Source organism: Rhincodon typus, chromosome 6 (assembly GCF_021869965.1).
Source record: "Rhincodon typus isolate 14 chromosome 6, sRhiTyp1.1, whole genome shotgun sequence".
In the NCBI taxonomy this organism is placed as follows: Eukaryota; Metazoa; Chordata; class Chondrichthyes; order Orectolobiformes; family Rhincodontidae; genus Rhincodon; species Rhincodon typus.
The window spans coordinates 6806501-6823266 of NC_063337.1; the positions used below are offsets into that span (position 1 = coordinate 6806501).

General features: G+C 45.6%; 1 protein-coding gene across 2 annotated transcripts in view; it reads right to left on the bottom strand.

Moving 5' to 3' along the window:
• Positions 1–16766, bottom strand: part of gdpd4a (glycerophosphodiester phosphodiesterase domain containing 4a) — a 74270-nt gene that overhangs the window by 28697 nt on the left and 28807 nt on the right. For both annotated transcript variants that reach the window (XM_048598022.1, XM_048598021.1), the window contains exon 7: positions 16049–16142. In XM_048598022.1, the coding sequence (XP_048453979.1) occupies positions 16049–16142 (94 nt within the window). The remainder of the gene's footprint in view (positions 1–16048; positions 16143–16766) is intronic.

Consider the following 16766-nt stretch of genomic DNA (forward strand, 5'->3'; position numbering starts at 1 on the left):
AAAACAGAAAATGCTGGAACAGCTCAGGAAATCTGGTAGCATTTGTGGTAAGAAAGCACAGTCACTCAAACTGAAATATTAACTCTGATTTCTCTCCAAAGATGCTGCCTGCTGAACTTTACCAGCAATTTCTGTTTTGGACCTGGTAATATATATGCACAGATAGAATAGAACCCCTATGGTGTGGAAGCAGGATACTTGGCCCACATGCACCCCTCCAAAGAGTATCCCATCCAGACCCACTGCATCCCTGCATTTCCCACAGCCAATCCATCTAACCTGCACATCTTTGGACTGTGGGAGGAAATCGGAGCACCTGGAGGAAACCCACAGAGAGAATGCGCAAACTCCACATAGGCAGTTGCCCGAGGCTGGAATTGAACCTGGGTCCCTGGCACTGTGAGGCAGTAGTGCTAACCACCAAGCCACTATGCCACACATTGATCATTGGAGGTGGAAGGGAAAATGGAGAGGGATGTTAACAAAATAGATTTACAGCACAGGGGGTACCATTTTCCTTATTAACGGGGGTATGGAGTACAAGGACAAGGAGGTGATGGTGGACTTATACAAGATACCATAGCTGGAACATTCTGTACAGGTCCAGGCTCCACGCTCTGGGAAGGATGTGAATGCATTGGAGAGACTGTAGAAGCAATTTATAGCAATGGTTCCAGGGATGAGGAACTTCCATCGTGAGAATACACTGGAGAGGTTGACAGTGTTCACCTCTGACACAAGAAGGCTAACCACTGAGCCACTTGGTGGCATGGTTTCTCGGTGGTTAGCACCACTGCCTCACAGTGCCAGGGACCTGGGCTCAATTCTAGCCTCAGGCAACTGTCTGTGTGGAGTTTGCCCATTCGCCCCATGTCTGTGTGGGTTTCCTCCTGGTGCTCTGGTTTCCTCCCACAGTCCAAAATGTGCAGGTTAGGTGGATTCACCATGATAAATTACCCATAGTGTTCAGGCCTCGGTGCATTAGCCTTGGGAAGTGCAGGGTTATATAGGGTAGGGGCATGGGCCTGGGTGGAATGCTGTTTGGAGGGTCAGGGTAGACCTGTTGAGCCAAATGGCCTGTTTCCATATTGTAGGGATCCTATGAGGTGATTTGATAGGGATTTTCAAAAAACCATGAGAGGGCTGGACGGACAAAAAGGAGAAAGCTTTCCCACTTGTAAAAGGATCAAGAATCAGAAGGCACTGATTTAAAATGGTTTGCAAACAGAGCAAAGGTGAGATGTGGGGAAAAACATTTTCTCACGATTCAGGAATGCACTGCCTGGAAGTGCAGTAGAGACAGGTTCAATTCAGGCATTCATAAGGGAATTGGACAATCATTTAAATTGAAGCGTGGTGCGGGGAATTTGGGGAAAAGGCAGGAAAATGGCTTTAAGTAATGATGCTCATTCAGACAGCAGTACAGACACGACGGGCTGAATGGTCTCATACTTGGCATGACAATTTTGTGGTTGTGTGCACCATAGCATGAGGTCATTGTTCTAAAAGCGTTGTCATTGGACGATGCATTAGCTCCACCCAATCTGATGATGCCAATCTGGATTGGATGAGGATAAGGCAAAAGGTCTGAGAGCCTATTGAAGTGAAGATCTATATTCTGGGTTTCCTCATTTTATCAGCAGCAATGTTTAACTGGTTAACTAGTGTATAACCGCAAACATGCAATAAATTACACTTCTTAAAACATTCATTTGCGGGAAGTGGGCATCACTGACTAGGCAGCATTTATTACCCATCTCTAATTGCCCAGAGGGTAGTTAAGAGTCAACTACATTACGCTGGGTCTGGAGTCACATGTAAGCCAGACCAGGTAAGGATGGCAGATTTCCTTCCCTAAAGGACTTTAGAGAACCAGATGGGTTTTTATAACAATCAACAAGAGTTACATGGTCACCATTAGGCTAACATTTTGAAAAAATTCCAGATTTTTTTACATTCCAATTTCAACATCTTCTATGGTGGGAGTTTCAATACCATGGGTGTTCAATTCGAATATTATACAGGAATCATGGACTCCTAGGCCAGTGACATTACAACTATGCCATTGCATCGCCTTCTTGTTAAGATTCAGCACTGGTAGATCTCACACTAATATAAACCAATCAGGGCCTTAGACCCATTCAAAGTCAAGATGATTGGTGACATCCACCTTCCACATACATGTTCCACATCCCTCACCTTCCAAAAATCTGCCGTGTTCCACCTCTAAAATGATGATTGCCCCCAGATTTTTGGGCTGGTGAATTTCACATTTCTGCGTCCCTGTGCAGTTTCTATGATGTAGTTGTGTGAGGCGAGGGGGGGTGTTGCGGGAGGACAAAGGAGACAGTGGAGGGAGATAGCAGTGTTGTAAATCTAAGGCATGTTTCTCCATTCATGGGACGTGAGGATCACTGATAATGCAACCATCCATGGCCTATCCCTAATTGCCTCTGAGAAGGTAGCATTAGTATTCTTTATGAACTGTTGCAGCCTATCTGGTGTAGGTTTTTTCTTCCTTTATTCATTCACAAGGATGAGGGTGTCGCTGGCCAGCATTTACTGCCTATCCCTAATTGCCCAGAGGGCAGCTAAGAGTCAACCAAATTGCTGTGGGCCTGGAGTCACGTGTAGGCCGGACCAGGTAAGGATGGCCATTTCCTTCCCTAAAGGACATTAGTGAACCAGATGGGTTTTTCCGACAATCGACAATTGATTCATGGTCATCATTTGGTTCTTAATTCCAGATATTTATAGAATTCAAATTCCACCATCTGCTGTGGCGGGATTCGAACCAGAGTCCCCAGAATGTTATCTGGGTCTCTGGATTAACACTAGGCCATCGCCTCCCGGGTGCACTCAGGGTGTTGATGGAGAGGGAATTCCAGGATTGCTTTACAGCAGCAGCAAAAGGACAATACCATAAGGTCGTAAGAAATAGGAACATGAGCAGTAAGATCATAGCTGATCCAACATTCCACACGTCGACTTTCCTGTCCTTTCCCCGTAACCCCTGATTCTCTGACTGATCAAAAATCTATCCATCTCAGCCTTAAATAGTCAAGAGGACTTTGCCCCTATGCTTCTCTGTGGCAAGGAGTTCCAAAGACTCACAAACCTCTGACAGAAGAAGTTCCTCCTCATTAAAATTAGCGCCCTTTTATTCTGAGACTATGCCCTCTGGTCCTAGACTCTCCTATGAGGGGAAACATCCTCTCAGCATTGACCCTGTCAAGCCCCTTACGAATCCAATATGTTGCGATGAGATCACCTCTCAGTCTTCTAAGCTCCAGGGAGTAGAGTCCCAACCTGTTTAACATTTGCTCATAAGGCAATCCCTCCTTATCAGGGATCATCATTCTGAATCTGGATGGTATGTGTCTTGCAGGGAAATTTGCTGCCCTCTTCATTGTAGGTGGGAAAGATCACAATTTACTGTCAAAGGAGGTTTGGCAAACAGCTGCAATGCATCTTGTAGATGACGCACACCAGTGAATTAATAAACCTAGTATATTGTGGGGAGGTATTCTATAAAAGCGAGAGGGGTTCATCAGCATCCTTAAGGAAGGGAATCCTTACAGGTCTGTTCTATTCCCCACCCCCACCACCACCCACCCCCCCCACCTCCCGTGATTCGTAATGCCCTCAGCCGCATCTCTTGCATTTCCTGCACTTCTGCCCTCAAATCCCTCCCTCCCAACAAAAATAGAGACAGAGACCCCCTGGTCCTCACATACTCACCCCCCACCAACCTCCGCATCCAGCCGCCATTTCCACCACCAAAGAGATATTTCCCTTCCCACCCCTATCTGCCTTCCATAGGGACCGCTCACTTCTGACTTCTTTGTCCACTCCACACTCCCTACTGACCCCACCATCCCCGGCACCTTTCCCCGCTGCCGCAGGAGGTGCTACACCTGCCCCTACACCTTCCCCCAACCTCTATCTGAGGCCCGAGACAAACTTTCCATATCTGACATGCATTCACCTGTACATCCTCCAACCTGGTCAACTGTATCTGTTGCTCTTGATGTGGTCTCCTCTACATTGGTGAGACCAAGCACAGACTTGGTGACTAATTCGCGGAGCACCTGCATTCTGAACGCTATAATCAAAAATACTTTCTAGCTGCCGACCATTTTAACTCTCCCTCCCACTCCCTGGGTGACATGTCTATCCCGAGGCTCCTCCAGTGACACAATGACACCACCCACAAACTGGAGGAGCAGCACCTCATATTCCACCTCGGGAGCCTACAGCCCAATGGCCTAAACATAGAATTGACCAGTTTTAAAATCTCCCCACCCCCGGCCTCATCCCATGACCAACCCTCCCTCTCATCCCCGCTTCCTTGACCAGACACAACCTGTCCTTCTTCTCTCCCACCTATCCACCCCACCCTTCCCACTGACCAATTCCCACTACCTGCACTCACCTATCACCATCCTACCTACCATCCCCAATCCTATCCCTCCTCTCTCTATTGATTCCCCAGCTCCCTTCCCCCTCCCCAGTCCTGATGAAGGGTCCTGACCCAAGACATCAACTTTCCTGCTCCTCTGATGCTGCCTAACCTGCTGTGTTCCTCCAGCTCCACACTGTATAGATCTACATGGTTCCAGCCTATACTATAAGGTCAGCTCCTTTCGCCAACAACAACTCGCAATTAATGTTTCATCCAATGACATTATTGACCCGGATCAGACCTGTCCCACGCTGTATATTCAGTTTCTAATTTCAGAATTTTCTGCTCCTGCCTTTATATAACAGTGTTAATTTGGTAAAATATCCCAAGATGTGGTTATTACCAAAGCCAGAATATTGACCCTGGGTTACATTAACCGACCTTAGCATCAAAACATTGATCAAAGAGGTAGATTTCAATGAGCTTGAAGGAGGAGAGGGAGAGGCAGAAAGGTTTGGCACAGGAACACATGAGCTGAGGGTGGAGAAGGTTGAATACACTGTTCAATGATGGGGAGTGTAAGAGGATGGAATGTCTGTCAATGTCCCTCTTAAACATTGCTATTGTATCTGCTTCTACCATCTCCCAGGCAGCGTGTTTCAGGCACCTACCACCTTCTATGTAAAAAATGATCCTTGCACATCTCCTTTAAATTTTCTCCCTCTCACCTTAAACCTATGCCCCCTAGTATTTGACTCTTCCACCCTGGGAAAGAGATCCCAATTATCCACCCTATCCACACCTCAATTTTATATACTGTGTTGGCACCAGTCTGCCCAACATGGGGCTCCAAACCAATAGCAGCGTTTTTGACTCCCAATGGCCCACCTCTGAATTAAGCTAGTCAGCAATTATATGTCCAAGGATAATTGTGGATTGGCCTTAAATACTAGCCTTGCCGGCCACATTCACATCCCATGAAAGAATTTTAGGAAGCGATGGATGGTTTTGAACTGGAGGAGTTTTAGAATCCAGGCACTCAGGGAGCCAATCAGAAGCAGCAAACAAAGAGGTGATGGTGAAGCCTCTCAGATAAGAGCAGACCATTCAGCCCATTGTGCCTGCCCCAAGATTCCGCTAGATCTCAATTGATCTTCTACCTCAATACGATTTTCCTACACTATTCCCACACCCCTTGATGTTTCCAATATCTAGAAATCTATTGAACTCTGTCCTGAAATTATTCAGGGCTGACTCTCCAATGCACTCAGGAGAATTCCAAAGATTCGCCAACATCTGAATGAAAAAATCCCTCTGCATCTCAGTCCCGAATGGACTCTTCCTTATTCTGAATCTGTTCTCCCCCCACCCCGGTTCTCACCTCCCAACCCCTTCCTGCACCTACTCAGTAAAAGCTCTTTAAGAATTTTGTATGTTCCAGTGAGATCAGCCAGACAGTCAGTTAATTATAAACACCATTACCCAGGAATGTTTGTCACAATCTCCTCTGAATATCGAGGGATGTGTAATAAATATGACCCCATCAATCACATTATGCAATCATAAGAAGAACTTACAGTTTCATTTGCATGGTAGTAGGTAGTGACAAAGGTAAATCAAATCTGCACCAGAATTGTCTCATAAAAACTCACCCTCCTATGAGTCATATAACAATATTTCTGTACTGCTGACAGCAATAATATATCGTTCTCCTCACAATATCTAACATTCCAGAGCCAGTACAGTAGATCTGAACTGATAAATCACAAGTAACATTTGCACCACACATGTGCTGGGGAATGACTATCTCCAACATGCGAGCATCTAACCATTTTCCCTTGACGTTCAACAGCATTACCATTGCTCAAAGTCCCGTTATCGACATTTGGAGGGTCACCAGTGACCAGAAACTGAATTGGACTAGCCATATAAATATTGTGCCTACAGCTACAAGTCAGAGGCCGGATATGTTTTCCCATTCAGTCATAGGATGTGAACATCTCTGTATGAGCCAGCATTTATTAACCATTGCTAATTGTCCTGAGAAGGTGGTGACAAGCTGCCTTGCTGAACTGCTGCAGTCCTTGTTGTGTAGGGACACCCAGAGTGCTGTTCAGAAGGGAGCTATATAAAGACAAATACACAAAGGGCAGTAGGCCATTCAGCCCATCCAGTCTGCTTCTCCATTCTAAAAGATCACGGTTAATCTGATTGTAATCTCAAATTCACATTCCACCCTATCCCAGTAACCTGTTAACCCCTTGCTTCACTAGAATCTATCTACCACTGCCTTAAAAATATTCAAGGACTGCTTCCTCAACCTTTGGAAAGTTCCAAAGACTCACAAGCCTCGGAGAAAACATTTTGTCAAATCTCTGTTTTAAATGACTGACAATAACTTCCAAACAGTGATCCCTAGGTCTAAACTTTCCCACAACACGAAACATCGTCTTACTATCCACCTGGTTAAGACTGCTCAGGATCTTATGTGTCTCAATCAAATCATCTCTTACACTTCTAAACTCGAGTAGATTCCAAGCCTGGCCTGTCTACCTTTTCTTCACAAAACAATATACTCGTTCCAGGTCTTATTCTGGTAAACCTTCCCTGAACTGTTTCCAATGCATTTACATCCTTCCTGTGATCAATACTGTGCACAGTATTTCAGATGTGGTCTCACATCTCACAGTGCTCTGTATAATCTTTTGTATTCAAGTCCCTTCAAAATAAATGATAACATTTTTCTCAATTTCTAGTTTTCTCAATTTCCTGCTGAACCGGTGTACTAATCTTCTGTAATACATGCATCAAGATATCCGGACCCCTTTGCCTCTTAAAGTTCTGCAATCTCCCACCATTTTCATTATACACTTTTTTTATGCTACCAGCCAAAATGGACAATTGTACATTTTCCTGCAATATTCTTCATTTGCCAGATCTTTACCCACTCACTTAAAGTTATAGAGTCATAGGGATATACAGCATGGAAACAGACACTTTGGTCCAATTTGTACAAATTAATCTAGCCCCATTTGCCAGCGTTTGGCCCATATCCCTCTAAACTCTTCCTATTCATATATCCATCCAGATGCTTTTTAAATGTTGTAATTGTACCAGCTTCCACCACTTTCTCTGGCAGCTCATTCCATACACGCACCACCCTCTGCATGAAAAAGTTGCCCCTTAGGTCCCTTTTATACCTTTTCCCTCTGGCCTTAAACCTATGCCCTTTGGTACAGGAAACCATGACCCTCACGATTTGATAAATCTCCAAAAGGTCACCCCATAGCCTCCAACACTCCAGGGTAAATTGCCCCAGCTTATTCAGCCTCTCCCTATAATTCAAACCCTCCAATCCTGGCAACATCCTTGTCAATCTTTTCTGAACCCTTTCAAATTTCACAACATCATTCCTATAGCAGGGAGACCAGAATTGAACACAGTATTCCAAAAGTGGCCTCACCAATGTCCAGTTCAGCTGCAACATGACATCACAACTAACTTAACCTGCTTGTCTCTTTTTGTAGCATGCTTATGTCCTTTTCACAACTTACTCTCTGACAATCATACTATCTGACCCTTCATTCATGTCATTTATATGCATTATAAACAGCTGAGGTCCCAGCACTGATCCCTGTGGCACACCATTCATTACATCTTGTCAGGTATTTATGCCTACTCTCCGTTTTCTGTTAGCCAGCCAATCTTCTAGCTATGCCAAAATGCCCCTGTACCACGAGCTTTCATTTTCTGCAATAACCTTTGATGTGATACCTTATCAAATGTCTTCTGGAAATCTAAATACAGTACATCTTTCTAACTGTAGCCTTTTTATTTCCTTTTTTGCATAATAAACTTGCGTCCTCTCGATAAAGAATATCTGCAGCCTCCTTTGAATCTGTTTCAGTGATTAACCATCATGTTAACCAATTGTGAAAAATACGTGTATGATCCTAAGCCAGGTTTTATACTGGGATCTGACTGGTCCAGTCCAGTATCACTATCACCTGTTATCTTAACACAGTTTGACGCAGCATGGAGCTGGAAATTAGGCACGTGGTTCATTTGTCAGTAACAGAAACCACTGAGTTCCTATTGGCTTAATCAGGTCAGCACCTAGTTCATTATTTCCCACTACGCTGGTAATCTACCTCATTATTTCCATTTATTCACATCATGTGAACTTTGTTGGGAAGGTCATTGATGAAGCAGCTGAAGATGATTGGGCTTAGGATACTACCCTGAGGAACTCCTGCAGAGATGTCCTGGAGCTGAGATGACTGACCTGCAACAACCACGACCATCTTCCTATGTGTCAGGTATGACACCAAGCACTGGAGAGTTTGCCCCCTGATACCCACTGATTCCAGTTTTGCTCGGGCTCCTTGATGCCACACTCGGTCGAATGCAGCCTTGATATCAAGGCCTGTCATTCTCACCTCACCTCTGGAATTCAGCTCTTTTGCCCATGTTTGAACCAAGGCTGTAATGAGGTCAGGAGCTCAGTGGCCCTGGCAGAACCCAAACTGCTTGATAGCACTGTTACTGACACCTTCCATCACTTTATGGATGATCAAGAGGAGACTGATGGGGCAGTAATTGGCCGGATTGGATTTGTGCTGCTTCTTATGGATAAGGCATACCTCGGGAGCCAATCTTTATACAGCAAGATCCCACAAGTTTTAAATATGACCAGATAGCTACCTGGGGACTAAATGCTGGCCACAGTGCTCAAAACAAGTTTTCTTCAAACCAGTGTTCTTAGTCCTGCCCACCCAGAGGTAGATGAGGCCTTGATTGCACCTCTGACAATGCAGCACTCCCTCAGTGCTACACTGGAGCATCAGAACTCCAGAGTGGAATGTGAACCCACAACCTTCCAGGTGCAAAGGCAACCCACAGAGGCACAATAGTCATTGTGAACATAGGATCAAGAGTAGGCCATTCAGCCCCTCAAGCCTGTTCCACTATTCAATAAGATCATGGCTGATCTGCGATCTAACTCCATATATGAGGTCAGATAAAGAGTAGAAAAAAAATAACAAACTTTGAAGCGTGAAATAAAAATATAAAAATCACAAACAGAAATTTTCTAAAGCAGCCTGGTTAAAAAAGGGAATTTCATTTGCCTTGGCACAGGACTGTATGGTTTGGTAAGTCCAGTTAATTCCACTTTGATCATAGAAGTTGTTTACTTGTAGCTGCCAGGATGGACAATGGCGTCAACCTCCCCCATAAAAACCCAACTGCTGCACGTGTGTAGTGAGAGTGTGTGTGTGTGTGGTGTGTGTGTGTGTGTGTGTGTGTGTGTGTGTTCCTGTGTGTCTGTGAGTATCTGTGTATGTGTGCGCGTGCGAGCGCGTGTGGATGCGTCTGTGCTTGTGTGCGTGCGTGGATGCGTGTGTGTGCGTGGATGCGTGTGGATGTGTGGATGCATGTGTGCGCGTGGATGCGTGTGTGCGCGTGGATGCGTGTGTGCATGTGTGCGTATGGTGTATGTGTGTGTTTGTATGTGTGTGTTTGTATGCGGATGCATGTGTGTGTATATATGTGTGTTTGTATGTGTATGTGTGTGTGTTTGTATGTATGTGGATGTGTGTGTGTGTTTTTATGTGTGTGTGCATGTTTGTACGTGGATGCGTGTGTGTGTGTGCGTATGTGTGTACGTGTGTGGTGTATGTGTGTGTTTGTATGCAGATGCATGTGTGTGTACATGTGTGTGTTTGTATGCAGATGCATGTATGTGTTTGTATGCGGATGCGTGTGTGTGTACATGTGTGTGTTTGTATGCGGATGCGTGTGTGTGTACAAGAACAAAAGATCATTTCTGTTTCATCTGCAAAAAACAGGCTGATCCAAACAGATTTGCAGTCTGCATCTTTCTCTTCCCAACACGTGGCCTTTCTTTGCAAATACAAAGTTGTCAGGAGTTTGGACAGGACCCTTTGAATCGATGTGGATCATGAGTCCAAGAGATCTGATCCCGTGCTCCAGGCTGACACTCCCAGTGTAATCCTGATGGAGTGCTGCAAGGCTGGAGGCACCATGTTTTGGGTGAGCCATTAACCCATAGTCCCATCATCCCTGTCGGGTGGGTGTGAAAGAGCAGAGGTGTCCTCTCTTGTCTCCCCCGATATTCATCCTGCAGCAGCCAAAATCTCATAGTTATCTCATCGTGGAGTCTTGCTGTGTGAAAATTGTCTGCCATGTTTCCAGCAATGGAACAGGGACTGCACTCCATTTGTAACTCACTAAAGTGCTTTGGAGCTATCCTGAGTTTGTGGGAGGCACTATACAAGCACGCTATAATTCGTTTCTGAAAAGTGATTTCCTGATAGAACAGAGATTGAGTGAAAACATGAATGCTGACAGTCACAAAAGGGAGAGGGGTGAGGCTAGAGTTGGGGGCTGAAGAGAAAGATAGAGAGAGAGCGGTAGAGATAGAGAGAGAAAAAGAGAGAGAGAGACAAAGATGGGGGCGGGGAGAGAGAGATAAATAGGGAAGGAGGGAGAGAGAAAGATCGAGAGTGAGAGAGAAAGAGATAGAGAGAGATAGAGAGAGACGGACAGAAAGAAAGAGAATCGAAGAGACAGGAAGGTGGGGGAAGAGAGGGAGAAGGAGAGAACAGTGCAAAGTCTCTCTCAGATATCTTACAGCTGTCAGGTTCAGAGTTTTACATCAGCTCTGATTCCAAACAATGAACAGAAGATAGAAATCACTCGAGTTTACATTTGCTTTGGCAGCAGCCTGCTCGGTGTTTGAGGTGAACAGGTCACTGGCGCAGGGAAGCAGTACACTTCTGTTTTAAACACACACTCTTAAATCCTCAATTTGTTTTTTTTTCTCCACTGTATTCCTCTGTAGCTGGACCTAACTGTCATTGGGTCATTGGCTCAGACTCCTGAAACTTCACAATGACAGGTCTGTGGGTCCATTGCTACCTTCTAAAGGGCAGCTTACCGATAATGCACCCATACCCATGGTGCCCATGTCCTCAGGATATATAGGTGTTAAAAATGGAATTAACTAGAAAGTTGAAACGGGGGATTGGCACTCGGTAACGATGTTCATTTGAAGGGCTAGGGCTGGCACAGTAGGCTGAATGGCCTGTTTCTGCACCGTAGCAATTCTGTGACTCTTTCAGAAGGCTGTGCTGTAAACTTGATCCAGATTGTCCATCGAACCCGATGCAATAAATGGAAAATGCAGCTGTACAGGCACAAATCTGTACTTCACCCCTTGTTCCTGTCTTAGGGTTTTCAATGACAGTCCCTATGAGACTGAAATTCCTCTCTGCACTACCCGCCCCCCAACTCCCCCCCAACAGCAGGGAAAGGGAAGGTCTCCTTTTCATTCATCGCTCACAGGATGTGGGCACCACCACTAGACTGGTATTTATTGCCCATTCCTAATTGCCCAGAGGTCAGTTATTCATTAATTATATTCATAGCTACCCTACAGAGCATATACAGGCCATTCAGCCCATCAAGTCTGCACCACCCCTCTTATCGACATCTCACAACCCCCACACACCGCCATCCACACATTTCTCATGGCCAATCCAACTAACCTGCAGATCTTTGGACTGTGGGAGGAAACCCACGCAGGCGCAGGGAGAATGGGATTCGGTTGGAGTCGGAGGCTGGAATTGAACTCGGGCTCTGAGGCCGAGAGGCAGCAGTGCTAACTGAGCCCCTGTGCCACACATTGCTGTAGGTCTGGAGTCACATGGAGGCCAGACCAGGTAAAGGATTATACGGGTTTATCTATCAATTGATAACATTTTCATAGTCATCATTAGACTCTTAATTCCAGATTGGATTGAAATTCTGCCTTCTGTCGTGGCAGGACTTGGCCTTAGAGTAAAGCTTTAGAGTAAAGGGAAGACCTTTTAGAACAGAGACAAGGAGAAACTTCTTCAGCCAGAGAGTGGTGAATCTATGGAATTCACTGTCACACAAGGCTGTGGAGGCCAGGTCATTGAGTACATTTAAGACTGAGATAGATAGGTTCTTGATTATGAAGGGGATCAAGGGTTACGGGAGAAAGTGGGAGAATGGGGTTGAGGAAATTATCAGCCATGACTGAATAGGCAGAGCAGACTCGATTGGCCGAATGGCCTAATTTCTGCTCCTATGTCTTTTGGTCTTATGATTTGAACCCAGGTCCCCAGGACATGACCTGGATTAATAGTCTAGCATAATACCACTAGACCATTGCCTTCACTGAACTTCCTCTTAGGTTCAGCCTCACAAAAGACGTGATGCAATGTAACTAGCAATTAAGTCGCCATAGTCTTACCAGGCCACAGAGCTGCTCTCTCATTAGGGAGAGATGATTGATGGTGGTTTAACCTGAAGGCCAGCACACCTCAGACAAGGGGAGAGGTTGGGAGGGAAGAACATCCATGGTTATCTCAGCCAGTGCAGGAATTGAACCTGTGCTGCTGGTGTCACTGCCTTACAGCCATCCAGCCAACTGAGTCTAAAACTAGACACCATAGGTTTAAGGCGAGACGGGGGAGATATCAAAGGGACTAGACGGGCAATTTTTTTCACAAAGAGTGTCTGGAACAGGCTGCCAGTGGTAATGGTGGAAGTGAGTACAATTTTGTAATTTAAGAAACATTCGGACAGGTACATGGATGGGATAGGTATGGAGGGATATGGACCAAACACAGGCAAATGGGACTAGATTAACTGTGAAAACTGGGCAGCATGGCTAAGTTGGGCTGAAGGTCCTATTTCCATGCTGTAGACCTCTATGATTCTATGACTATGATGAGATTTGGGCTCCAAAGGACTTCAGTTCCAAAGGAGAATTATGTAACTCCATTTCTCTCTCCACACATACCCTTAGACCTGCTGATTTTCTCCAGCAATTTCTGTTTTTGTGCCAGAAAATGGGACTGTGAGATCAAACTGCTCTGAGGGCAATAACTCTACACTTGACAGGAAAGTTTGAGAACGTACGGAACACTCAGCAACCGAGAACAGAACAGTCAATATCTGGAGGCTCAGTGCGTTTTAACACTGTTACCTCAGGGAGAAATTAAAGCAAGAAGGGCTTTTAAAAATTAATAAATAAATAGGTTTTTAAAATGCTGTCATCAGCATGACCTTTAAATTCAATTCATCTGCTCTTGGCACTGATCCATATACGGGCCCAGTTAGGCTTTCACTCAGTAATTTAAATTTATCTCAATATTGAGTGTATTAGTAACACAGCTGACTGGTAAAAGAAATAAAGGAAATTTTAAAACAACATCAGTTGACATAGTCATTAATCCCCATACTCAACTAATAACCCAGAGGACAGCTGTACCAATGCAAAGCATAAATTCATAGACACATAGAAAATAGGAACAGGAGGAGGCCATTCGGACCTTCAAGCCTGCTCTGCCATTCAATATGATCATGGCTGATTGTCCAATTCAGTCCCCTGTTCCCGCTTTCTCCCCATGCCCTTTGGCCTCTTTAGCCCTAACAACTATATCTAACTTCGTCTTGAAAATATTCAATGTTTTGGCCTCAACCGCTTTCTGTGGCAGAGAATTCCACGGGTTCCCCACTTTCTGGGCGAAGACATTTCTCCTCGTCTCGTGATATATCCCTCAGTTACCATACACGAGAAATAAAATATCGAGTCCTGTTTTCAGCCCACCATTTGGATTCATAGTTAGAGTTAGAGTTAGAGTCAGGGTCGGGGTCGGGGTCGGGGTCGAGGTCGGGGTCAGAGTCGGGGTCAGAGTCGGGGTCAGGGTCGGGGTCAGGGTCGGGGTCGGGTTCGGGATCGGCTTCGGGGTCGGAATCGGGGTCGGGGTCGGGGTCGGGGTCGGGGTCGGGGCTAGGGCTAGGGCAACAGCCCATGCCCCATCTTGAAACTGATTCCCTTTGCCAGGACCCGCCAACACGATCCCCAAAGACACCTAAGTGATACAGCGCTGGAGTTGTACTGACCTCTGATCGGTCAACAACTCATCAAGGTGAGATTTCCTGTCTCCAAATGGTGGAAAGCCTAACTCCAACAGCCAAATGACTGAAGTTCCCCACCCTTGACCTCCTTTAGCCACGGCGATGATCCTGGCATCTCGTAGCCCCTTATTTCTATGAAAAGTTTAATGATATCACAAGTAATCATAGCAGCTGTAGGCTCCACCATTCAATAAGATCATAGCTGGATTTATAGAGTCCTAGAGTCATACAGCATGGAAACAGACCCTTCGGTCCAACCCGCCCGTGCCAACCATGATCCCACATTAAACTGGTCCCACCTACCTGCATTTGGCCCACATCCCTGCAAACCTTTTCTATTCATGAACTTATTCAAATGTCCTTTAAATGTTGTCATTGTACCCTGAATGCACCACTTCCTCTAGCAGTTCGTTCCACATACTCTGTGTAAAAAGTTACCCCTTGTGTCCTTTTTAAATCTTTCCCCTCTCATCTTAAGATTATGTCCCCTAGTTTTGAACTCCCCCCACCTAGGGAAAAGACCTTTGCTATTCACCTTATCTATGCCCCTCATGATTTTATAAACCTGTATCAGGTCACCCCTCAACCTCCTACACTCCAGTGAGAAATGTCCCAGTCTATCCAACCTATTCTTATAACTCAAATCCTCCATTCCCAGCAATATCCTGGTAAATCTTTTCTGAACCCTCTCCAGCTTAATAATGTCCTTCCTATAACTGGGCGACCAGAACTGGACACAGTATTCCAGAAGAGGCCTCACCAATGTCCTGTACAACTTCAACATGATGTCTCAACTCCTCTACTCAAAGGACTGAGCAATGGAAGCAAGATTTCTTTATCAACTCTTGCTTTTCTCCCCAATCTCCATAATCCTCAAGGGTCGCTCACTGTCCAAAAGTTAATAAACCCAACGACTGATCATGAGAGATAGTAAGAACTGTTGATGCTGGAGTCAGAGATAACACAGGTTGGAGCTGGATGAACACAGCAGGCCAGACAGCATCAAAGGAGCAGGAAAGCTGACGTTTCAGGTCGGGGCCCTTCTTCAGAAATGACCCTCCTGAAGAAGGGTCCTGACCCGAAATATCAGCTTTCCTGCTCCTCTGATGCTGCCTGGCCTGCTGTGTTCCTCCAGCTCCACACTGTGTTATCAATGACTGACCATCTCTGGGATACAAAATTGAAAAGTTTCCGATGCTACCCAACAGCCTGGGGTTGTCAAACATCACCACGGAGCTTAACGTAATCACAAACTATCGAAGCCTATCGAGTGTGTAATGAGTTATCTACTTACAGCCTTCAGCAACATGATTAACACTGAGTAACTGGCTAAAGTTGCCACTCAGTGATAAGAAACCACAACATTTTAATAAGAATTGCCTCCATATTCACAGGGCAACAGAGACAAGGAATAAACAGCCACATCTGTGGAGTTCTGGGGATAGAAACAGTTAACTATTCAGCCAGAGACATTTAGAACGGAACTGTACAAGTGTTAAACATGGATACCTCATCCCAGCAGAGTCCCTCTGATGGTACATGTGTGCGTACAGTAGCCACAAGTGGATAGAAGCCGCAATGCAATTTTCAATACATTACAATATTCCAAGACTAAATTTACAAAACAAAATTTCAGTTGAGATAAAATGGCCAAATTAGCAAACTAACCTTTTCTATTCATCCTGGCAAAGTGTTGAGCCACTGGCCAGGAAAGGACGGTCATTGCTGCTACAGCTCCAATGTGCAGGTATGGAGCAGTGACCTAGAGAAATATTCAAGCAAACACAACCGTTGAAAGCAATGGGGACACAATATCCATCAACACTTGAAATACACAGTCTCTTAAATCAACGATTTCCCCTCACCTCCCTTTATCTGTCAAATCACGTCTGCTGTCACAGGGAGCAGCACCAGAGTCATAGAGTCCCTACAGTGTGGGAGCAGGCCATTCAGCCCATCGAGTCCACACCAATCCTCCAAAGAGCATCCCATCCAGACAGCTCAACATTGGCAGCTCTCAAAACATTAGCAGGTGTCACTTTCCCAACATCACTGCAAAGTGAGATCGGTAACACGATTCCCACAAGGAGCTTTTCTTCTTGACTTGTGCCTCAATGAGGAGCACTCTCATCTATGAGCCAGAGGATTGTGGCTCCACAAGCACATTTCAGAGGTTTGAGCACAAAATCTGTCTCAAACCTCCACTGCAGTGCTGAGGGAGAGCCGCACTGTCGGAGGGTCAGCGCTGAGGGAGCGCCGCGCTGTCGGAGGGTCAGCGCTGAGGGAGCGCCGCGCTGTCGGAGGGTCAGCGCTGAGGGAGCGCCGCGCTGTCGGAGGGTCAGCGCTGAGGGAGCGCCGCGCTGTCGGAGGGTCAGCGCTGAGGGAG